Source organism: Nerophis lumbriciformis, linkage group LG25 (genome assembly GCF_033978685.3).
Source record: "Nerophis lumbriciformis linkage group LG25, RoL_Nlum_v2.1, whole genome shotgun sequence".
NCBI lineage: Eukaryota > Metazoa > Chordata > Actinopteri > Syngnathiformes > Syngnathidae > Nerophis > Nerophis lumbriciformis.
The window spans coordinates 14,243,371-14,262,366 of record NC_084572.2 but is presented as its reverse complement, the minus strand read 5'-3'; the positions used below and the strand labels follow the sequence as shown (position 1 = coordinate 14,262,366).

Here is an 18,996-nt window from a genome sequence, read left to right as displayed (position 1 = left end):
GATGAAGTAGTCTTGTGATTTTTTCCCCCCACACATACATATATATATATATATATATATATATATATATATATATATATATATATATATATATATATATATATATATATATATATATATATATATATATATATATATATGTATGTTACTACACATCCAGTCGGCTTTATGCCCCCGGCCTAATTTTCTTAGCCCAATGCGCCCCCCAAGTCAAAAAGTTTGGCCACCCCTGTCCTAATAGTTATTATTTAAATGAGGCCCTTGAACTTTAAGATTTCTATTCTTATTGAGGTTATAAATAAAGACTTGGCTTCATTAGTTGTTCAAAAAAAGAGTGTCTGTTTTCCAACCAGAAAAGTTTGATATTAGTTTTGATATTATAAGGTTGGTAAACCCTTTCCTTTTTCAATTGTTTTAATAAAGTAGAAATATCATGAATCATAGGTTAGAATCTATATGCTATGTACAAAAGTATCGATTTATCCATCTACTATAGGAACTGCTTTTGAAAAAAAAAAAAAGAGGCCCCCAGGGCAGGCTGGAGTTAGATAGCAGTTTTAAAATATTGACAAGCAGAGACAAGCAAAAACATCCACGTCCACAAAACACTCAGAGCCAGCAATTAAGCCAAGCTGCTTGTGTTTAAGTAGTACTTAAATGGAAATCCTTGCCCGGAATGAAGAATGTTTTAGTCACTATGTTTGTCATAGTTCCGACTGATAAACTATTATCTGACTTATTTTTTTACTGTTGTAAAGTGAAAAATGCTACATTAAATCATGACTTATTTACTCAGTTTGCAGTTGGTGCACGACAGTGAGACCATGCTGATATATGTTTTATATGTAAAACACATTTTTTAATCCAATTTTTGAATTACATATGTACCGTATTTTTCGGAGTATAAGTCGCACCGGCCGAAAATGCATAATAAAGAAGGAAAAAAACATATATAAGTCTCATTGGAGTATAAGTCGCAGTTTTTGGGGAAATGTATTTGATAAAATCCAACACCAAGAATAGACATTTCAAAGGCAATTTAAAATAAATAAAGAATAGTGAACAACAGGCTGAATAAGTGTACATTATATGAGGCATAAATAACCAACTGAGAACGTGCCTGGTATGTTAACGTAACATATTATGGTAAGAGTCATTCAAATAACTATAACATATAGAACATGCTATACGTTTACCAAACAATCTGTCACTCCTAATCGCTAAATCCCATGAAATCTTATACGTCTAGTCTCTTACGTGAATGAGCTAAATAATATTATTTGATATTTTACGGTAATGTGTTAATAATGTCACACAGAAGTCGCTCTAGCTCCACTTAGTTTGTTCTAGACACCCAAATAAAGATGAACACAAAACACATCTTATAAAGATTATCTATAGTTTTAATTGCAGACAACAATGTAAAATACATTCAACACCACTTTTAGCGTTAAAGACTTGTTGGCGAGTTCAGTAGTGTTTCTACTTTCTTTAATCCAATGGTGGGTTATTTTGCAGTCATACTAAAAAAAAAAATGCACACAGACTAAGGCCCCGTTTACACTGCACACCAAATCAGATTTTTTTTATTTTGCCTTAAATGACACAGAACAGATTTTTTTTTGCCAGTCTGATCTTTTTGCATCAGATTCAGGCCACATCAGGAGGTAGTCCAAATCCGATCGGAATCGGATCTTCTTAAATGTGACTTCAGTCTAAACTCAATGCGACCCGTATGTGACATTTTCGTCAGCTTTGGGCGAGCGACATCATTCGTGTGCACCGGGAAACACGGAATTGGATATTGCATCACAACATCCGGTTTTGGTAAGCAATGTCTTCTTTCCTCGGCTGAATTTGATAGTGCGCTAATAATAGACTACAGGTAAAATATGAATACGTATTTTGATTCTGAAGAAATAGCGATTGTTGAAAGACCAGAGTTGACGCTGTGGCGTATTTGCTTCCATGACACTGTATATTGCGTAAATTGTTTACGTAAGTGAGTTGAAAAATATCCACGCTGATGTCCATGTTTCCTCTACTTAACACCCATTAAACGATTAGAACCCTACCAAATAAATTACACTAAATATAGCCATTCTTCCATTCTATTACTTTTTTTTTCACGTAAAAAAACACTAATTTTGAAGGTGTAGCGACCATATCCATGGTGGCGACTTTTATTTGATTTTGTAGTAGTAGTGACTTCCTTCTTCATTTCCCATCAACTTCCTTTGTTTTCACTTTATCGAACTGCGCATGCAAGTGACATTGAGGCCACATTGGGGCCTGTGCGCGTTTACACTGGAGCCTTTCTTCTCCTTGCTTATGGTCTCTCCACCTCCTTCCAACAGGTTTCTCTCATTACATTCATTACGACCATGTTGTTTTAATAATTCTCTTTAAATGAGAAGCACATTGTGCTGTAATGAGATTGATTGGCTGCAAGTCTGGAATTCATTTCTTCTTATTCTTGGCCATTAAACCTTTTGCCTGGAATGAGATTAAGCATTGAGCAAAGTTTACCCAATTAAAACAATGGCCTGATTTTTTACCTTTTGCATGCCACATTGAATCATGTGCACGTTTCCAGACTCTTTTGTCAGTTGAAGTAGAAGATGCAATTTAAAAACAATTTTTTTTGTTCTTGGTTATTGGAGAACCCTGGAAATTACCTCAGACCAACATAACATCACAAAGCAATCGTGTTGTGGTTGAGGTTAGTGAATTCATATGCATGCATGAGTGAAATAATACAATATGGCTTGCGTGTGTGTGTGCACAAACAGAAAATCTTCCCTCAGGTGTGTTTAACATGACACTGTTTCATTTGAAACCATTACACATCCTTAAAGTCTGCATCATGTAATGCTAAGTGGCTGAGGTTTGCGTGTGTTAAAACACGTGCAAACTTGATAGCACACGCAAAGCTGATCTACTAAACTTGCGTCTCTTGAGCAAAATAAGGAGTGAAGTGAATTATATTTATATAGCGCTTTTCTCTAGTGACTCAAAGCGCTTTACATAGTGAAACCCAATATCTAAGTTACATTTAAACCAATGTGGGTGGCACTGGGAGCAGGTGGGTAAAGTGTCTTGCCCAAGGACACAACGGCAGTGACTAGGATGGCAGAAGCTGGGATCGAACCTAGAACCCTCAAGTTGCTGGATACGGCCACTCTACCAACCGAGCTATAGTGCAATCCATTTAGCATGTCTGTCTTCATGAATATGCAGAATATTTGCTGATCATCAGAATGCCCATAATACTGTGAGGAGAAAATGCAAATACAATTATTTAGCACACGCAGTGTAATTCATCAAGATTTAGGCCCCTTCTACACTAAGACGGCTAAGGTTATCCAGGGTAAATCCCACCTAACCTTATCCTTGTCCACACACACCCAATGGTTGTTTTAGAACCCCTCCACCCCTCCGTCCACCGGCGCAATGCGACCTAGTACGCATGCGCGGAAAATGTCATAGTCACCTCCAGTGTTGCTTTGTGTGCATCCATCCATCCATCCATTTGCTACCGCTTGTCCCTTTTGGGGTCGCGGGGGGTGCTGGAGCCTATCTCAGCTGCACATGGGCTTGTGTGCAAGTTCTTAAATTTAATTTAACTTATCTGAACAATATCCAGTGTTGTGGTATTTCATATAACTGGAATACAGTGCGCTGTGGGGCCCTATTGTAGTGAATCACACCTGAGCCATCATACATTAATAAAATCTTTAATGGACATGTGAAAGTAAACAATGTGATAAACAACATTTTATATCAATACATTTAGGGATCTAGATATCTGGTCAGGACACTCATTCTTTTGCCTTCACGTTCATTGTCCATTTGTTGTTGGTGACTTTATATACTCTGGACCTAGACATTGAGTCCGCGACATACATGGCGGACAATAACTGATACAGTCTGCTTTGCCAGTCCAAATTTCCGTAGTCTTCCCTCGACGGCCAGGTAATACAAAGCACACGCTACCTTTTTTTTTTATCACATCCACGGGAGCCCGCATTCTCATTGTCTCTCCTTCGACAAATGGACAAAGTTTTTCGGTAAGTAGAATCACAGCTGACCTGGACATTTGAAAGTTCTCTTGCCGTCTGAGAAGTGTTGTATCCCAAATAGCTGCAATCGGTTTCTCTTAAGGTACTCATGTGTGATTTCCACAAGCGTTTGTACAGACGGAAGGAGAAACACGGGCATGTCTGGATGACTTGCCTCCATATTTCCAGTGGTTAGCTCTGAGTTACGAAACCGCTTTATTATGAAGCTGGCTGTGGCGCATTCTTTCTGATGTCACTTCCTGTGTGGGGCGCGGTTTTTCTGGCGTCACTTCCTCTGCGAACTCAGTTTGTAAAAGATCAATGAGTCCATGCAAAGCTAAGAGCCGCAGATTCAAGAAATAGACGGCGCACTTACCCATGTAAAAAATTATCCAAGGAGGGGAACCTTAAACGATGTTTTAGTGTGGCTGAAACGGGGCTTAGGCTAAATAATTATTTGTTTAGTGAGTTATCTGGCTTAGTGTAGACAGGGTCTTAAACTATTCTGCTGTTTTCCGTCTATATTTAGCACACCTAGAAAGGACGTGCAAACTGGCAGTAGCGCAGAAATGGCTGTGAGGAAAAGAGTCTATCACGCTGCACCTGTGTCCTACATTAGGTTGTCAACATATATGGACTGTCAAAAAAAAGAAGTATATATCGTCTATTCAGCAATATCATGTTATAGCTGCTGGATAATTTAAGGGTCTAATTAAAACAAATTAAATGTATGCGTTTCGGTGTCTCCTGGCTCTTTTTTAAATGGCGTTCTTTTTTCTATTTATGAAATACATTATTGTAATTTATCTCCTACATGAAAGGACGCATGAATGCACTGCGGTGTTGTGATGGTCCACCGCCTCCCTGCAGAGCGCATCATCAGCTGCTAGAAATAGTTTCTGTTGTCTAGACTGCGATTTTATTTGGCAGAAAAGGTGTTAAAGATTATTGATGTGTGCTACTTGATCAACATTGCAAAACACCATAGGTGGGAGGGAAATGAGTGTTTCTATGGGCAAATACTGCAGATACTACATGTAAAAATTGTATTTTGAAATATCATTTAGATAGGGCGGTATGCCCCATGTTTGCATTTGTTATCAATTGTACACACAGTCTTAATAGATCACACGCAACACGACCATTAATAGAACCCACAACATGCTGTTTACCATGTGGTATTTGGATCTTAGTAGATAATGCCCCAAGAGTAATTGGATACATGTGAATTTTCCATCCATCTATCCATTTTCTACCGCTTGTCCCTTTTGGGGTCTCGGGGGGTGCTGGAGCCTATCTCAGCTGCATTCGTGTGGTAGGCGGGGTACACCCTGGACAAGTCGCCACTTCATCACAGGGCCAACACAGATAGACAGACAACATTCACACTCACATTCACACACTAGGGCCAATTTAGTGTTGTCAATTAACCTATCACCAGGTGCATGTTTTTGGCGGTGGGAGGAAGCCGTAGTACCCGGAGGGAACCCACGCAGTCACGGGGAGAACATGAAAATTCCACACAGAAAGATCCCGAGCCCGGGATTGAACTCAGGACTACTCAGGACCTTCGTATTGTGAGGCACATGCACTAACCTCTGTGGCACCGTGTAGTGTGTGTGTATATATGTATATATATATATGTGTATATATATATGTATGTATGTATATATGTATGTGTATATATATGTATATATATATATATATATATATATATATATGTATATGTATGTATGTATATATATATGTATATATATATGTATAATTATGTATATATATGTATGTGTATATATATATATTTATGTATATAAATGTGTGTGTGTGTATATATATATATATGTGTATATATATATATATATATATATACACATGTGTATGTGTGTGTGTATGTGTATATATATATATGTATATACATATACTGTGTATATATATATATATATATATATACATATATGTATATATATATGTATATACATATACTGTATATATATATATATATATATATACATATATGTATATATATATATATATATATTTATGTATATAAATGTGTATATATATATATGTGTGTTTATATATATATATATGTATGTATACACATATATGTATATATATATATGTGTGTATATATATATATATATATATATATATATATATATATGTGTGTGTATGTGTATATATATATATATATATATATATATGACATTTAAACAAAATGTATCAAATTAAAATGAGAATTCACTAATAAAATATAATTATGTGGGACCTGATGGCATAACAGTAATAACATTTAACATTTTTTGCCACACCTTCATAATAAAAGAACCATGACATGGTTTTTAATAACAGACACCACCACTCTTTAAAAAAATGGTCTTTTTAATACTGTCCTTTTGTGTGCATTATTTTCTGGCAAACACATACAACATTTTTTTTTGACAAACAATACAAAACATGATAGCACTCTAGCGAGCATGTTGCAAACAGATGCTGGCAGTCCACGAACACAACCCAAAGTATTCCAGTTGATGGAGTGGCAGATGTATCTTGTGTTTACTTTGCAGTGGGGAATAGATGAAAAGCAGGGCGTGGACAATGTTGGGGAAAACCTGACAATTTTTTTTTGTTGCTTTAATTACGATTCATTCACAGTGAAGATGAGGCTTAGTGTTTTATTAGCGCTGTTTTTAAAAAGGCACATTTGCATGTCCTGGGTATCTGAAGGCACAATGGTGTAAAGCAGGGGTAGGGAACCTCTGGCTCTCGAGCCAGATGTGGCTCTTTTGATGACTGCATCTGGCTCTCAGATAAATCTTAGTTGACGTTGGTAATAAAAGTGTTAAAAATAACGTTCAAAATATAAAACATTCTCAAGCATTTCAATGCATCCATCCGTTTTCTACCGCACCTGTTCAAGAAGTTGTATTAATGGTAAGAAGTATTTTATTTATTACTGGTTAGTTTCAGAATAACAATGTTATTAAAAATAATAAGAGACTTATTATACTCTAAAAATGTTGGTCTTACTTAAAAATGCACGCATTTAGTTGTATTCAGTGTTAAAAAATATTATATGGCTCTCACGGAAAAACATTTTAAAATATTTGGCTTTCATGGCTCTCTAGGCCAAAAAGGTTCCCGACCCCTGGTGTAAAGCATTTGCACTTCTTCTTTCTGGTTTAAGAAAAAGCACAATCAAATATCAGGATGTGCATTTAGCCTTTCAGTAAATAACCCGTTCTGTTCCCCAAAATTCAACATACTTTACCTTATATTCTGAATAATCTCTTTGTGGTCTTTGAATGTTCAGTAGGTTTGTGTAAGCTGGTAACAACTACTACTTTGAAACAGACTCGGATGTTGTACAGACCCTGTAGTAAAGTAACACTTTCTTGGCTAGTTTAACCAAAGTTCACATAATTGTCGGGCACGTCCGTTGTGATTGTTCTGGGTCAGATGCTGACCTCGAACTAGATTAATACTTGATCTAAAGCTGGGGTGTCCAAAGTACGGCCCTCAGGGCCATTTGCGGCCCAAAGCTCCTTTTTTACAGAGGCTAGCGGCATGATCTTTAAAATATTAAATTAAACATGGCCCCTACTTAAGACCTTAAGGTGAAGAATTTAAAAAACATTTGCAAGAAAAAAAGTATTTATATTAGCTAAAATATCATCTGTTTTTTCTTTAAAAAATATCAATATCATGAAGATGTACAAGGGACCACACTGAAAAGAAAAAATGATACCACTATATTTTTGAGGAATAAATGCTTCAAAGAAAGTAAGTTTTATTTTGAGGGACAAGTTATAATATAATAATATTAATAATAATAACATTTAGGGCGCGTCCGACCAGTAGCAGACCACGGGGAAGACCCAGGACACGGTGGAGAGACTGTCGTCCAGGTGGCCTAAGAAGGCCTCGGGATCCGCCGGAAGAGCTGGACGAAGTAGCTTGTGAGAAAGAAGTCTGGTCTTCTCTGCCCCCGCGACCCGACTTATAAGATGATGGATCGATGGATAAATATAATATTAATACTTTAAATAAGTGTATACAATAAACTGGAATTATTGTACTTACTTAATTAAATAATTTACCTTCATGGTAGTTTATGCGGAACATAACTTGGTAAATGATGAGGTTTTTTTTGGAAAAATGTAACTAACCTCTAAAAAACACAGTACTTTTGTCTCAAAAAATTTTTTTTTTCCCCTCAAAGCTTTATTATAGCTGTTTCTTCCAAAATACACAACTTTTTGGTTGAAAATTTAAAAATCGTTATCTTAAAAAATGAATATGTTGTACTAATATTATTGTGTTTTTTCTTTGCAATACGGGCATTACTCATTGGGATAATTTGCTCCCTCGCATCCTTCAGTTTTTCTTTATGTGATCCTCGGTGAAAACAATTTGGACACCCCAGAGCTAAGGAGTCAGAAACATCTTGTCTTGTACATATTTGATGGTTACTTGACTCCGAGACACCCTTCCATCTTTTTTGATAACATTTTCGATGACAGCAATACTGATTTGAGAGTAGGCACAAAAACACAAAAAAACAAAAAACAAATAAGGTTACATAAGCCAGACTTTCTGTCATGACACATGACAATGTGGGCCGACTTAATGCTTTTTGTTCAGTCCCTTTTTCTTTCACAGAAAATGTAGTTACCACTGAGCCAAAAGCCAGTAGACGTGTGGATTGAGTCATGGATGGATCTGTTGAAAGTGAAGAATCCAAGTTGGTATGCTTCGGAAGTTCAGCTCCACAAAATGTTTTCAAACTGTCTGTAGCTTTATCGTTGTTTGATCATCTGTCTTATTTCAGTTTGTAATGGAAACACTGAAAAGCAATAATAATGAGTCAATTCAGTTCCAGTCTATAGCCAAGACTAGAACTTTACCCTTCTTGTCATTTATAGCTCAAATTTCCTCCAGTTCATTTCCAAATCCAGCAAGAGATTTACAACTTCTTTCGATTTTTTTTTACAAAAAACAGTTTTAGAACAAACCACAGTTAATAGCTTTGTCCATGCTCCAAGGACAATTCTAGTCAATTGCACTTTGTTGGGTTTTGTCACCATCAAACCCATTAAAAAACCACAACCTGCCTGTCCCGCAGTGGTTCACATCATTTCCAATACATTGCAATTGTAATTGCTTCTCATCATTCTCTGTCAATCCGGTCAGTAGTGGAGACAAAGAATAAGTGCCACAGTGACATTTGAAGGAAATGTTTGAATTCTAAACCACTACACAGACCTGAACAAAATTTTGACGGACATCAAGAGTGTCTGTGTATTATTTCAACTTAGAAATATGACGCTTTTAGGGATGATCGATTGTTATTTGATGGCGAGTGTCCTTGCATCAAAGGCACCTCATAGTCTAAGCTACTATTTGGTTGCAAGGAAGGCAGTGGTTGTGGCGTGTGACAGCACTCGATCTCCGCTTGTTTCCGCGGTAGTGTCCCGTTTCCCCCGTTTTCAGGACACACCTTGATGCCTTCTACTTTCATCAGGTCGTCAGGATCAGCAGGACCCAGTTCCAGCTCCATCCCCGCCTTGCTCTCTCTCTTTTTCCTGAGAAAGATGATCACACCGGCCACTAAAGCCAACACCAGCACCAGCGCCAGAGCAGCAACAGCTGGTATGAGAGTATATGTGAGTAAGCTCTCTGTCTCCACTCTAGGTTCTAAGGATGTCAGTGGAACCCCAACAGTGCGAGCTTCTGTACAAGACCCAGTTTCTACAGAGCTGTTAGCCCTGGAGCTCATTCTCTCGCCGAGAGGACTGGCGCAGACTGAGTAGGTACAGTTGGGTATCAGTCCACGCAAGGTGTACTCGGGGTAGGATGCCGGAAGACTCAATATGATGGGACGGCGGTCAGGGCCTGAGAGATTCCGGTAGGTCAGCGTGATGCCCCGGATGTTTGGTCGTGTCTTGATGAACCGATGAAGATCAAGAAGGATAGATGTGGAGGTCACCTGGCGTGAGCTGATGGCATCGAGTTCTGCAAGAATTGTGGGGGCCGTCTTGGACACTTCTGTTGCTGAAGGTTTTGGTGGCTCTGGAACATTGTCAATGTTTTCGCAATAGAGTCCAGATGTTCCGAAAGGACACAGGCAGCCCAATTGTCCCATTGGGTCAAAGTTACATGTACCCCCGTTAAGACAGATGTTTGCTGGACAGATGTGTTGCTCATATCGCCCACTTGTGGAGCTTGGAGAGGCAGGAGATTCTGATGGAAGCAAGTCTATCTTTGAGTCCACGGTTTGTCCATTTGATTGTGGAGGAGGGGTTATGGTATTTGTATGGGTTGTTTCTGGGGTTGTGGTAGGAACCTGAGGACGAGGTGTACTCCCGATAGGGGACTTCATCATAAAAGTTGTAGTTGGTGGACATCCAAAATCTTTGTGCTTGAGTGCTGAAAGCATCTTACCAGCGTTAGTTGGAGGAAAGTGGCACCTGGTCTCCTCAGGCCTCAACAGATCAACAGTTCTCTCCTTCAGCCACACTGGAAACCAAGCTAGTGGACACAAACAGTTAAATGGATTCTCAGCTGCTGCAATATATGTCAGCCTGGAGAAGGACTGGAAAAAATCTTGGGGAAATTCCTGGAGATTAATGCCACTGAGATCCAATTCTTGGAGCCCAATGAGTTTCTGAAAGTCCTCTGTTCTGAGCTCACCCAATGGATTGACAGCCAGGTTGAGCTTGATTAAACCCTTGAGGGAGTCCTGCTTTAGAGCATTAGGAACCTCCGTTATCTGGTTCATGGAGATGTCGAGCTCATGGAGATTCCCAAGGGAGGCTATAAGGTCATCATCCAGAGAGGTGAGCCCAAGAGAAGCGATTTTAAGGGCTTCTAAGTGAGGAGTCTGGAGGTCTGAGACACCTAAACTTGGGATGTTATTGTTACTGAGGTCCAGAAGCAGAAGTCGGGGTAACTGAAGGGTTGGCAAGGAGGTGAGTTTGTTTCCATGTAGCTTGAGTTCCAATAGCATTTCTAAACCTTGGAAAGCTTCTGGGTGGATGGTCTGGATGAGATTCTGATGGAGATACAGTCTCTCCAGCTGGAACAACCCAGAAAAGCTGTCTTTGGAAATGTGAGTAATGGCATTAGATGACAAATCCAAGTTTTTAAGCTTTGACAGCATCTTAAATACACCATCCGGAACCTCTCCCAGCTCATTCTGGCTCAGATCGATCATATCCAGCTCCCCCAGACCTATGAAGTCATTTTGTGTCAAAGTTTTGATCCCATTTTGGAAGATGTAGAGATTCACTGTGCTCGCTGGGACACGGGGAACAGTGTTGGATCGTCGATTTAGACAAAATATTGAGCTTTGGTCTTGGCAAGTACAATCTACGGGGCACTCAAAGGCTAAAACCAGACTGTAGGAGACGAAGAGGAGCAGGAGAAGAGGCAACATGGTATTTCCAGACTTGGAACTCTGAAAGACAAAGCATAGAAAGGTAATTTGTAAGTGTTAGAGGTGATTTATGTAGTTGGCTCTGCATAAAAACTGGTAACAAAGGATGAATAGCAGGTTTGTAAAAATGTTATCCTCTTTTACAAGTTTGTATATTAACACCCCATTAGTTCTTCCTTATCCCTTTTCTGTTAGTTGAATTTTATGAGCGTGTTTCTCTTTAAACATTATGAATTGACAGCACCACTGCGTTCCAAAGCCAAGAATATGCCACCAAGACTTACAAAACCAGTTCGTACTTTTTCCCCAATAAAACGTGACACAGTATTCAGTCGTCAAGTCTTCTTCGCGTGGCTCTATAACCTTAGCTGTGTGTCAACGTGACGGAAAGCAGGTTGACGCGCACACACACACCCAAGATCAGCAGCCAACATAGTTTGCATGTTTAGCTCTGGCAGATGCACAATGTGCAACACAGCTGGATTCAGTTATCCACAATGCACTGCGTCCATCGCTCACTGTGAGACATGCCTGCATGAACCTTTGTCCTCTAGGAGAAGGTAAAAAGAGGGAAAAGAAGTGGGGGAAGGACACAGAAGAACTAGGAAGAAAATGGTGTTTGGTGAATTTCACCAAGAAGAATACAGATATTTTCTAAAGACAAGCAATTCTTATCTGGCCCAACACCAAATTGTACACAATTTTGGATATCCACCTCTGCTACAGTATATGGGGATGTATTGTCATTCAATATCCTCTTCCTTGGCCTATATTTTAGTTTCACAATAAAAAGAGTAATGAACATATCTAAATGGACCCAGTAAACACATCCTTTTGTTTCCTGAGAATGAACATTTAACTGCTAAGCCCCGCTCTAACGGGATGTTGTTAACAATATAAAGTATGTACATCATATCAAACATGCTTGGGTTCTGGCAGGCATTTTCTATGAACAAAATATGCTTGTTCCTAAACAAATCAACCATGTTGCACTCAAAACAATTAAGTGGGTCTGCCAAGCTTCCTGCGTCTCAAGGTGTGCTTGATTTCAATTTTACAACTAGCAGTTTAATATTAATTTTATTAGGGTGTAAAGATAAAATTATGTAATCTACAGTTTACTTTACTCAAATTGAAACAGAGTCTTCCATTGTATGTTTTTTTCGTCGTCAAATGACGATCAAAAGAACTCCCGTGGCTAAGTCCTGGCAGGTGTTTGGCTCGCTATGCCTCGTTTATTTATTCTGCATGCCGGCAGGGAGCGTTGCAAAGATTTAAGAACTCGGGTAAAAGGTAAACTGGAGATACGAATGATAAAATAACCATGATTGTAAGTTAAACGGGGTAGTGACATATTTCTTTAGCACTCTGTGGTAACAGTCTGTGAAGACATGTATTTGCTGTATTGTGAATAAGAAATCTGACTCTTCAGTGTTGTTTAGAGAGCAGTTGTCTGGTGCACAGAGGTGGAACGAGAAGTCAGGAATGTAGGTACTAAAGAGCAAAGAGGGGAGCATAAATTTTATTAGAACATGGGCTCTGAGGGGAGATTACTTCATCTTAATAGAGGAGGATACAACAGTGCAAACTTCCACTCCCACCCACACAAATGTCCCAAATGTAGAATATCCTGTAACTTCATGCTCGAAAGGCTTAAATGTGAAATCAGTTTAAAGACCCAAATGGCTGTAAAATGAAATTGTGTAAGCGGAATGTGAATACGCGCAATTTGTTTATGTAAGCCGAACATTGGACTAGGACAGGAGTAAATAAACAATTAAATAGTCCATTTATAGAGTGGGACCAGGGGTATTTAATCACAATTAAGAAAGTGTGTGTTATGCTTAGGGATGGGCACCAAAACCTGGTTCCATTGGCACTTGTGTAATAACCAGACCAAAAAAAATACATAGCTATCTGTGCCACATTTTGGTGCTGGTTTTCGTACGCTCTTTTTATACTTGATTATCGACCTGAACATGCCAACAGCAGCCCTCACAACACCGCCAGCATCCCAGCAATAGGCTAGCCATTACAGTACAGGACAGTAACACTATTATTATTATGTCTCAATGACCGTTATGGCAAACGAGGTTGCATTCACAAACCACCGGAATTATGAGCATCAAACATTACAACTCAAGCATGTTGTTTTTTGTGTGTTCTCTATATTCGGTATGGCTGCATCAGTTATGGCAAGTTGTTGTGGATTGTATTTCTTATTTTTGAATGTATTAATTATCATTTAATTTATATATTTTTTAATATTTAAATTACGAGTTTGTTATACTTGAATGTCACAATGTTTTGTTTTTTTAAATGTGAATGTTATCCACAAACACAATTTTTAAAGTACCGATTTGGTACTAGTATCCATGAAAATCGGAACAATACCCATCCTTAATTATGGTTATGATTTATTTGTTTCAGACATGTTCAATAAATTATAACATCACATGGTTATATTTACACAGTTCAACATATCTGAAAAGGAATAAGAAACAGCAAAGTTTAAATATAATCCCACTCTTTCTCCATGTCTTTTACTGCTCTACTACTGATACATTTATGAATTTAGAAATATTTATTGTCACCATGTGTTAATTTCTTTTTAAATGAAAGGCTGAATTCCTAATGAAAAGGCGGAAAAAAATACAAATGTATAAAATAAAATAGAATCTGAAGAAACAAGAAAGAATAGCAGCTATTTGGTCAGGATTGTTCATGTTGGTCTGGGCTCTGAGACTTCTCTGCAACATTTGTGCCCTCAGTTCCATTTAGAGTGGTTCAGACAGGATGTAACGCGCAGGGCTTTTATTGTGAAGGCTATAAGTGTGATGTTTGGTCTCAGAAATGAATGAGAGGAATTGTTTTTCTTTGAGAAATGACAACTAGAAAGTCACTCAACCCTCAACCGAGGTGCCAATTTTTTGGACTGCACATAGGCTTTAAAATAATGAGTAACCCTGGGAGAAAATGTCACATAGCCACATTTTTCTGCACTTATCTGCGATTGAGCATGTTTATCATGTGCCGTCACTTTAAGACACAACATTGCTACTTTCAGGACCTTTTTGATTATTTGGTGATGTTCTGTTTATTTTTGGTGGTTATCATTAACAAGTAGCAGTAACTAAGCGGAGTGCAAATGGTCCTGGGCTGGACTTTTGACACCACTGACATAGATTATATATACAATATATACACAACCAGGTTGTGTGCTCGTGCATTTTGCTTGTATATTAGAAAGTCCTTTAAAAATGTATTAAAGAAAATAATCAAAATTATTCTCCGGTTTCTTTTGCTCTTTTTTTTTATCAGATAATAGTACTTCTTGACAATGGACTATTTAGTACATGAAGTTTGAAATCTGTAGACTAAACCCCAGAAAAGTGGATTTGATATGCCATATCCACAATTGAGGAATGGATGTTATTGCTATAGTATAGACTTTCTTCAGACCTGAACAGAATGCACCGTATAAGCTAGGGCTATTTGCACAATGACTATGATTACAAGATTCTTAGTTCGACACCTGGATGGCATTGTTTCCAGTCTACAGATTTTGGGAAGTGTTTAGAAACCAAACACCGGGTGTACAAGGTGTACCTGTGCAGATTTGACACAAAGCTCCACTAAAACTTTTTCCCCTCGAGGCTTCTCATCTTACCCTCTTCTTAATGAGCGACTTATGTACATCTGGAAACTACAAATGACCCCCAAAGACAAAAGCCAGCAGAGGCAGCAGAAGCAGTAAAGTTTCCCCCCGAGGTTTACACTCTGCTTGTTTTCCAGACAACAAACCTTCATCTACTTCCTACAACCACCAATGCTAATGTCAATTGGTTTAGGGATTACATAGCAACACATAGAAGCTGTTTTCACAAGACTGTTTTTCTGAAAACTGCAAAAAAGTTTGTTGTTTTGGTCACTATGGTGTCAGAAACATCAAATAATGTAGAAGTAGCAGCTGTGCTGATTCTTCTAAAATTAATTAAATATACTCATGAAAACAATAGTTTTTCATGGAAAGGAACAAAACAAAGATCTAATTTGCAACTTTTTTCAACAAACTCTAAACAAGTTTAGCGAGGTCCTTGGGTCCGACGCAGCGCCGAGAAGACATCTAACTTGACTTGCCCGAGCAAATTGATCAAAGCTACACCTTCCGGCAAGTCCTACCGGTGCCGATGGAGGAAATCGGAAGGCCTGAGCCGCACTGTGTCCCGACAAGCCCTGCGTCACAAATGTAGAAACATCCTCCCGACACTATAGGTCTAAGATTGTGTGCAGATATATTTTTATGTTATAAGAGAATAGAGATGTGTTTTTTATACACCGCTCTGAGGAAAGGCTGAAGTGAAGAGTTATCTCTTACTATTTGACTGCACTTGGGCTGCAGCTACCGAGTATTTTAGTAATCGAGTAATCTATCGATTAGTTCAGTGGTTTACAAACTTTTTTTTATCAAGTACCACCTCAGATAAAACTCTCCAAGTACCACCATAACAACCAACATAAAATACAGTAGGGTAGTAGGCCTAATTATCATTAAAAACAAGGCAGAGGTTATATTTAACAAGTATATTTAATATTTTTGGCCAATGGAACATTATACACAGTTTGAACAATAACACTTTGTTTGAAAATAGCTAAATAAAACACTGTACTTTAATCAAGTAATTATTGGCTTACCACTAGATGAAGCTCACGTACCACTAGTGGTACATATGCCACAGTTTGAGAATCACTGGATTAGTTTGTTCGATTAATCGAGTGTTCGGATAAAACATACGTTATTGAAATTTTAGGGAAAATAGTTTAAATGCCATAACCTTCATTCTTTTTTTCTAAAAAACCCACGTCATTAACATTAACATTTGCACTTTTAGTATGTGTGCAAAAATAAAAATACACAATTAAAAAAAACAACTTTCTGCTAAAATAATGGCACCTACACACCACTACTACCATATGTGTTCTATTGCAGTGGCCAAGTAAAAACTATGTCTGTGTATTTCAAGTTTCAGGCAGTCCATGTGGTCCGAATTTATCAAGTTTTTTTTTAGTTACACTCAAACGATTAATCGAAGCAACAGAAAATAATGATTAGCTATTTTCTAATCAAATTAATCGATTATTTGTTGTAGGCCGAGTCTGCACTAGGGATGTAACGATAAACGGTAGTAATGATAACCTGGGTAAAACTTCTGTTGATTAGTATTAGTATTTTTAATCAGAATGATCGAAAAACCGTGAATGTTAACTGCACTTTGATAAACTCACGGACTGACCGGCGTCAGCTTCCTAGCTTAAATGCTACGATGAAAACAAGAGACATTAACGTATTTCCTCATTTAAAACAACATAACCCAATGTAAACTTATATAAACACATTATTGTCTGAGTAACTGAGATATTCAATTGTGTACATTGAACCAAAACTGTGCTCTCTTAGATCTGAGTGATCGGAAATTTGGAGTGAAAAGTCCATCCATCCATCCATTTCTACCGCTTGTCCCTAATTTTGCAAAAAAAAAAAACAAGCTGTCTTCCTAAATCTAGATATTTGAACTCAAGCTCTTTTTTTCTCCACACTTTAACACGCACAAACACATACAAGCAGTGTAAAAAGTTGGAGATCCTCATTACCCCAGTGTTAGGTCAGAAATGTGTTGGCAGATTTACTGCAGACTACAACCTCTATAGTACTGTGTGTGTGTGTGTTTACTTGCCCCATATCTGCTTACTTAAACCTCTGACAAACGTCTTCATAGAGTAAACACACACTTCTTGTCTGTGTAGAAGGGCAATCAATTAGTTGTAGTGTCTGCCTGTGTCCAATCTTAGTGACCTTGGCAAAGAAGGAAACAATGGCTGCATTCTAACAACTGAGAAGTCCTTTAACTCTTTGCTGGCCAGCTCATATCAGCACCAGGCGGGTGATTTACGAGAGCAGACGTGATCCCTGCTATTACTTTCGCAGCAAGGAAGCAGGCGGCCTCCTCCGCTCTGTGTGAAGACAAATATGGAAGTCATTGCACTTTTATTTGGATGACGAGCACATTGCGCACGTCACTTTGATTTTCATTGTTCTTGGTTGCAGTCTCACGATGCAAAGCACCAGGGGCGAGCTTTTCTCGTGGACTTATTTTGAGTTTCTCAAGCATAAAAAAATATGGATATTTAATCACAAAATCTAGCGTTGTAGTGGTAGTCAGTGTTCAGCCTTTTTCATGTAGCCTTGTTTTTACCAAGCACAACGGGTACAGCTTCTTAGGTCCCGTTTACACTAAGCCGGATAAGGTTATCCAGGATAGATCACACCTAACCTTATCCGTGTCCACACAGAACAATGCCCACGTTTAAGACCCATGCCCCCCCCCCGTCCTCCAGCGCAACGCGACCTAGTGCGCATGCGCGGAAAATGCGCACGCCATAGTCACCTCCAGTGTTGCTTTGTGTGCAAGTTCTTAAATTTAACTTATCTGAATAATATCCAGTGTTGTGGTATTTCAATTAACTGGAATCCAGTGTGCTGTGGGGCCCTATTGTAGTGAATCACACCTGAGCCATCATGAATTAATCAAATCTTTATTAGACACGTAAACAATGTGATGAAGAACATTTAATATTAATCAATTTAGGGATCTAGATATCTGGTCAGAACACTCCTCACTCTTTTACCTTCATTGTCCATTCGTTTTTGGTGACTTTATATACCGTATTTTTCGGAGTATAGGTCCCACCGGAGTATAAGTCGCACCTGCCGAAAATGCATAATAAAGAAGGAAAAAAAACATATATGTCACACTGGATTTTAAGTCGCATTTTTGGGGGAAATGTATTTGATAAAACCCAACACCAAGAATAGACATTTGAAAGGCAATTTAAAATAAATAAAGAATAGTGAACAACAGGCTGAATAAGTGTACGTTATATGAGGCATAAATAACCAACTGACAACGTGCTGGTATGTTAACGTAACATATTATGGTAAGAGTCATTCAAATAACTATAACATATAGAACATGCTATACGTTTACCAAACAATCTGTCACTCCTAATCGCTAAAACCCATGAAATCTTATACGTCTAGTCCAGGGGTCGGCAACCCAAAATGTTGAAAGAGCCATATTGGACCAAAAATACAAAAACACATTTGTCTGGAGCCGCAAAAAATTAAAAGCCATATTACATACAGATAGTGTGTCATGAGATATACATTGAATTAAGAGGACTTAAAGGAAACTAAATGACCTCAAATATACCTACAAATGAGGCATAATGATGCAATATGTACATATCGCTAGCCTAAATAGCGTGTTAGCATCGATTAGCTTGCTGTCATGCAGTGACCAAATATGTCTGATTAGCACTCTACACATGTCAATAACATCGACAAAACTCACCTTTGTGCATTCATGCACAAAGTTAAAAGTTTGGTGAACAAAATGAGACAGAAAAAGGATAAAACACGTCCTGGGAAGTCGGCGAAAG

At 38.2% G+C, this 18,996-nt stretch overlaps 1 protein-coding gene across 1 annotated transcript in view; it reads right to left on the bottom strand.

Moving 5' to 3' along the window:
* Positions 1-6,437: 6,437 nt before the first annotated feature.
* The window catches only part of LOC133621632 (vasorin-like), a 37,141-nt gene continuing 24,582 nt past the window's right edge, over positions 6,438-18,996 (bottom strand). The window contains exon 2 of the mRNA XM_061983842.1: positions 6,438-11,517. Coding sequence (XP_061839826.1) covers positions 9,373-11,517 — 2,145 coding nt within the window. The 3' untranslated portion in view covers positions 6,438-9,372. The remainder of the gene's footprint in view (positions 11,518-18,996) is intronic.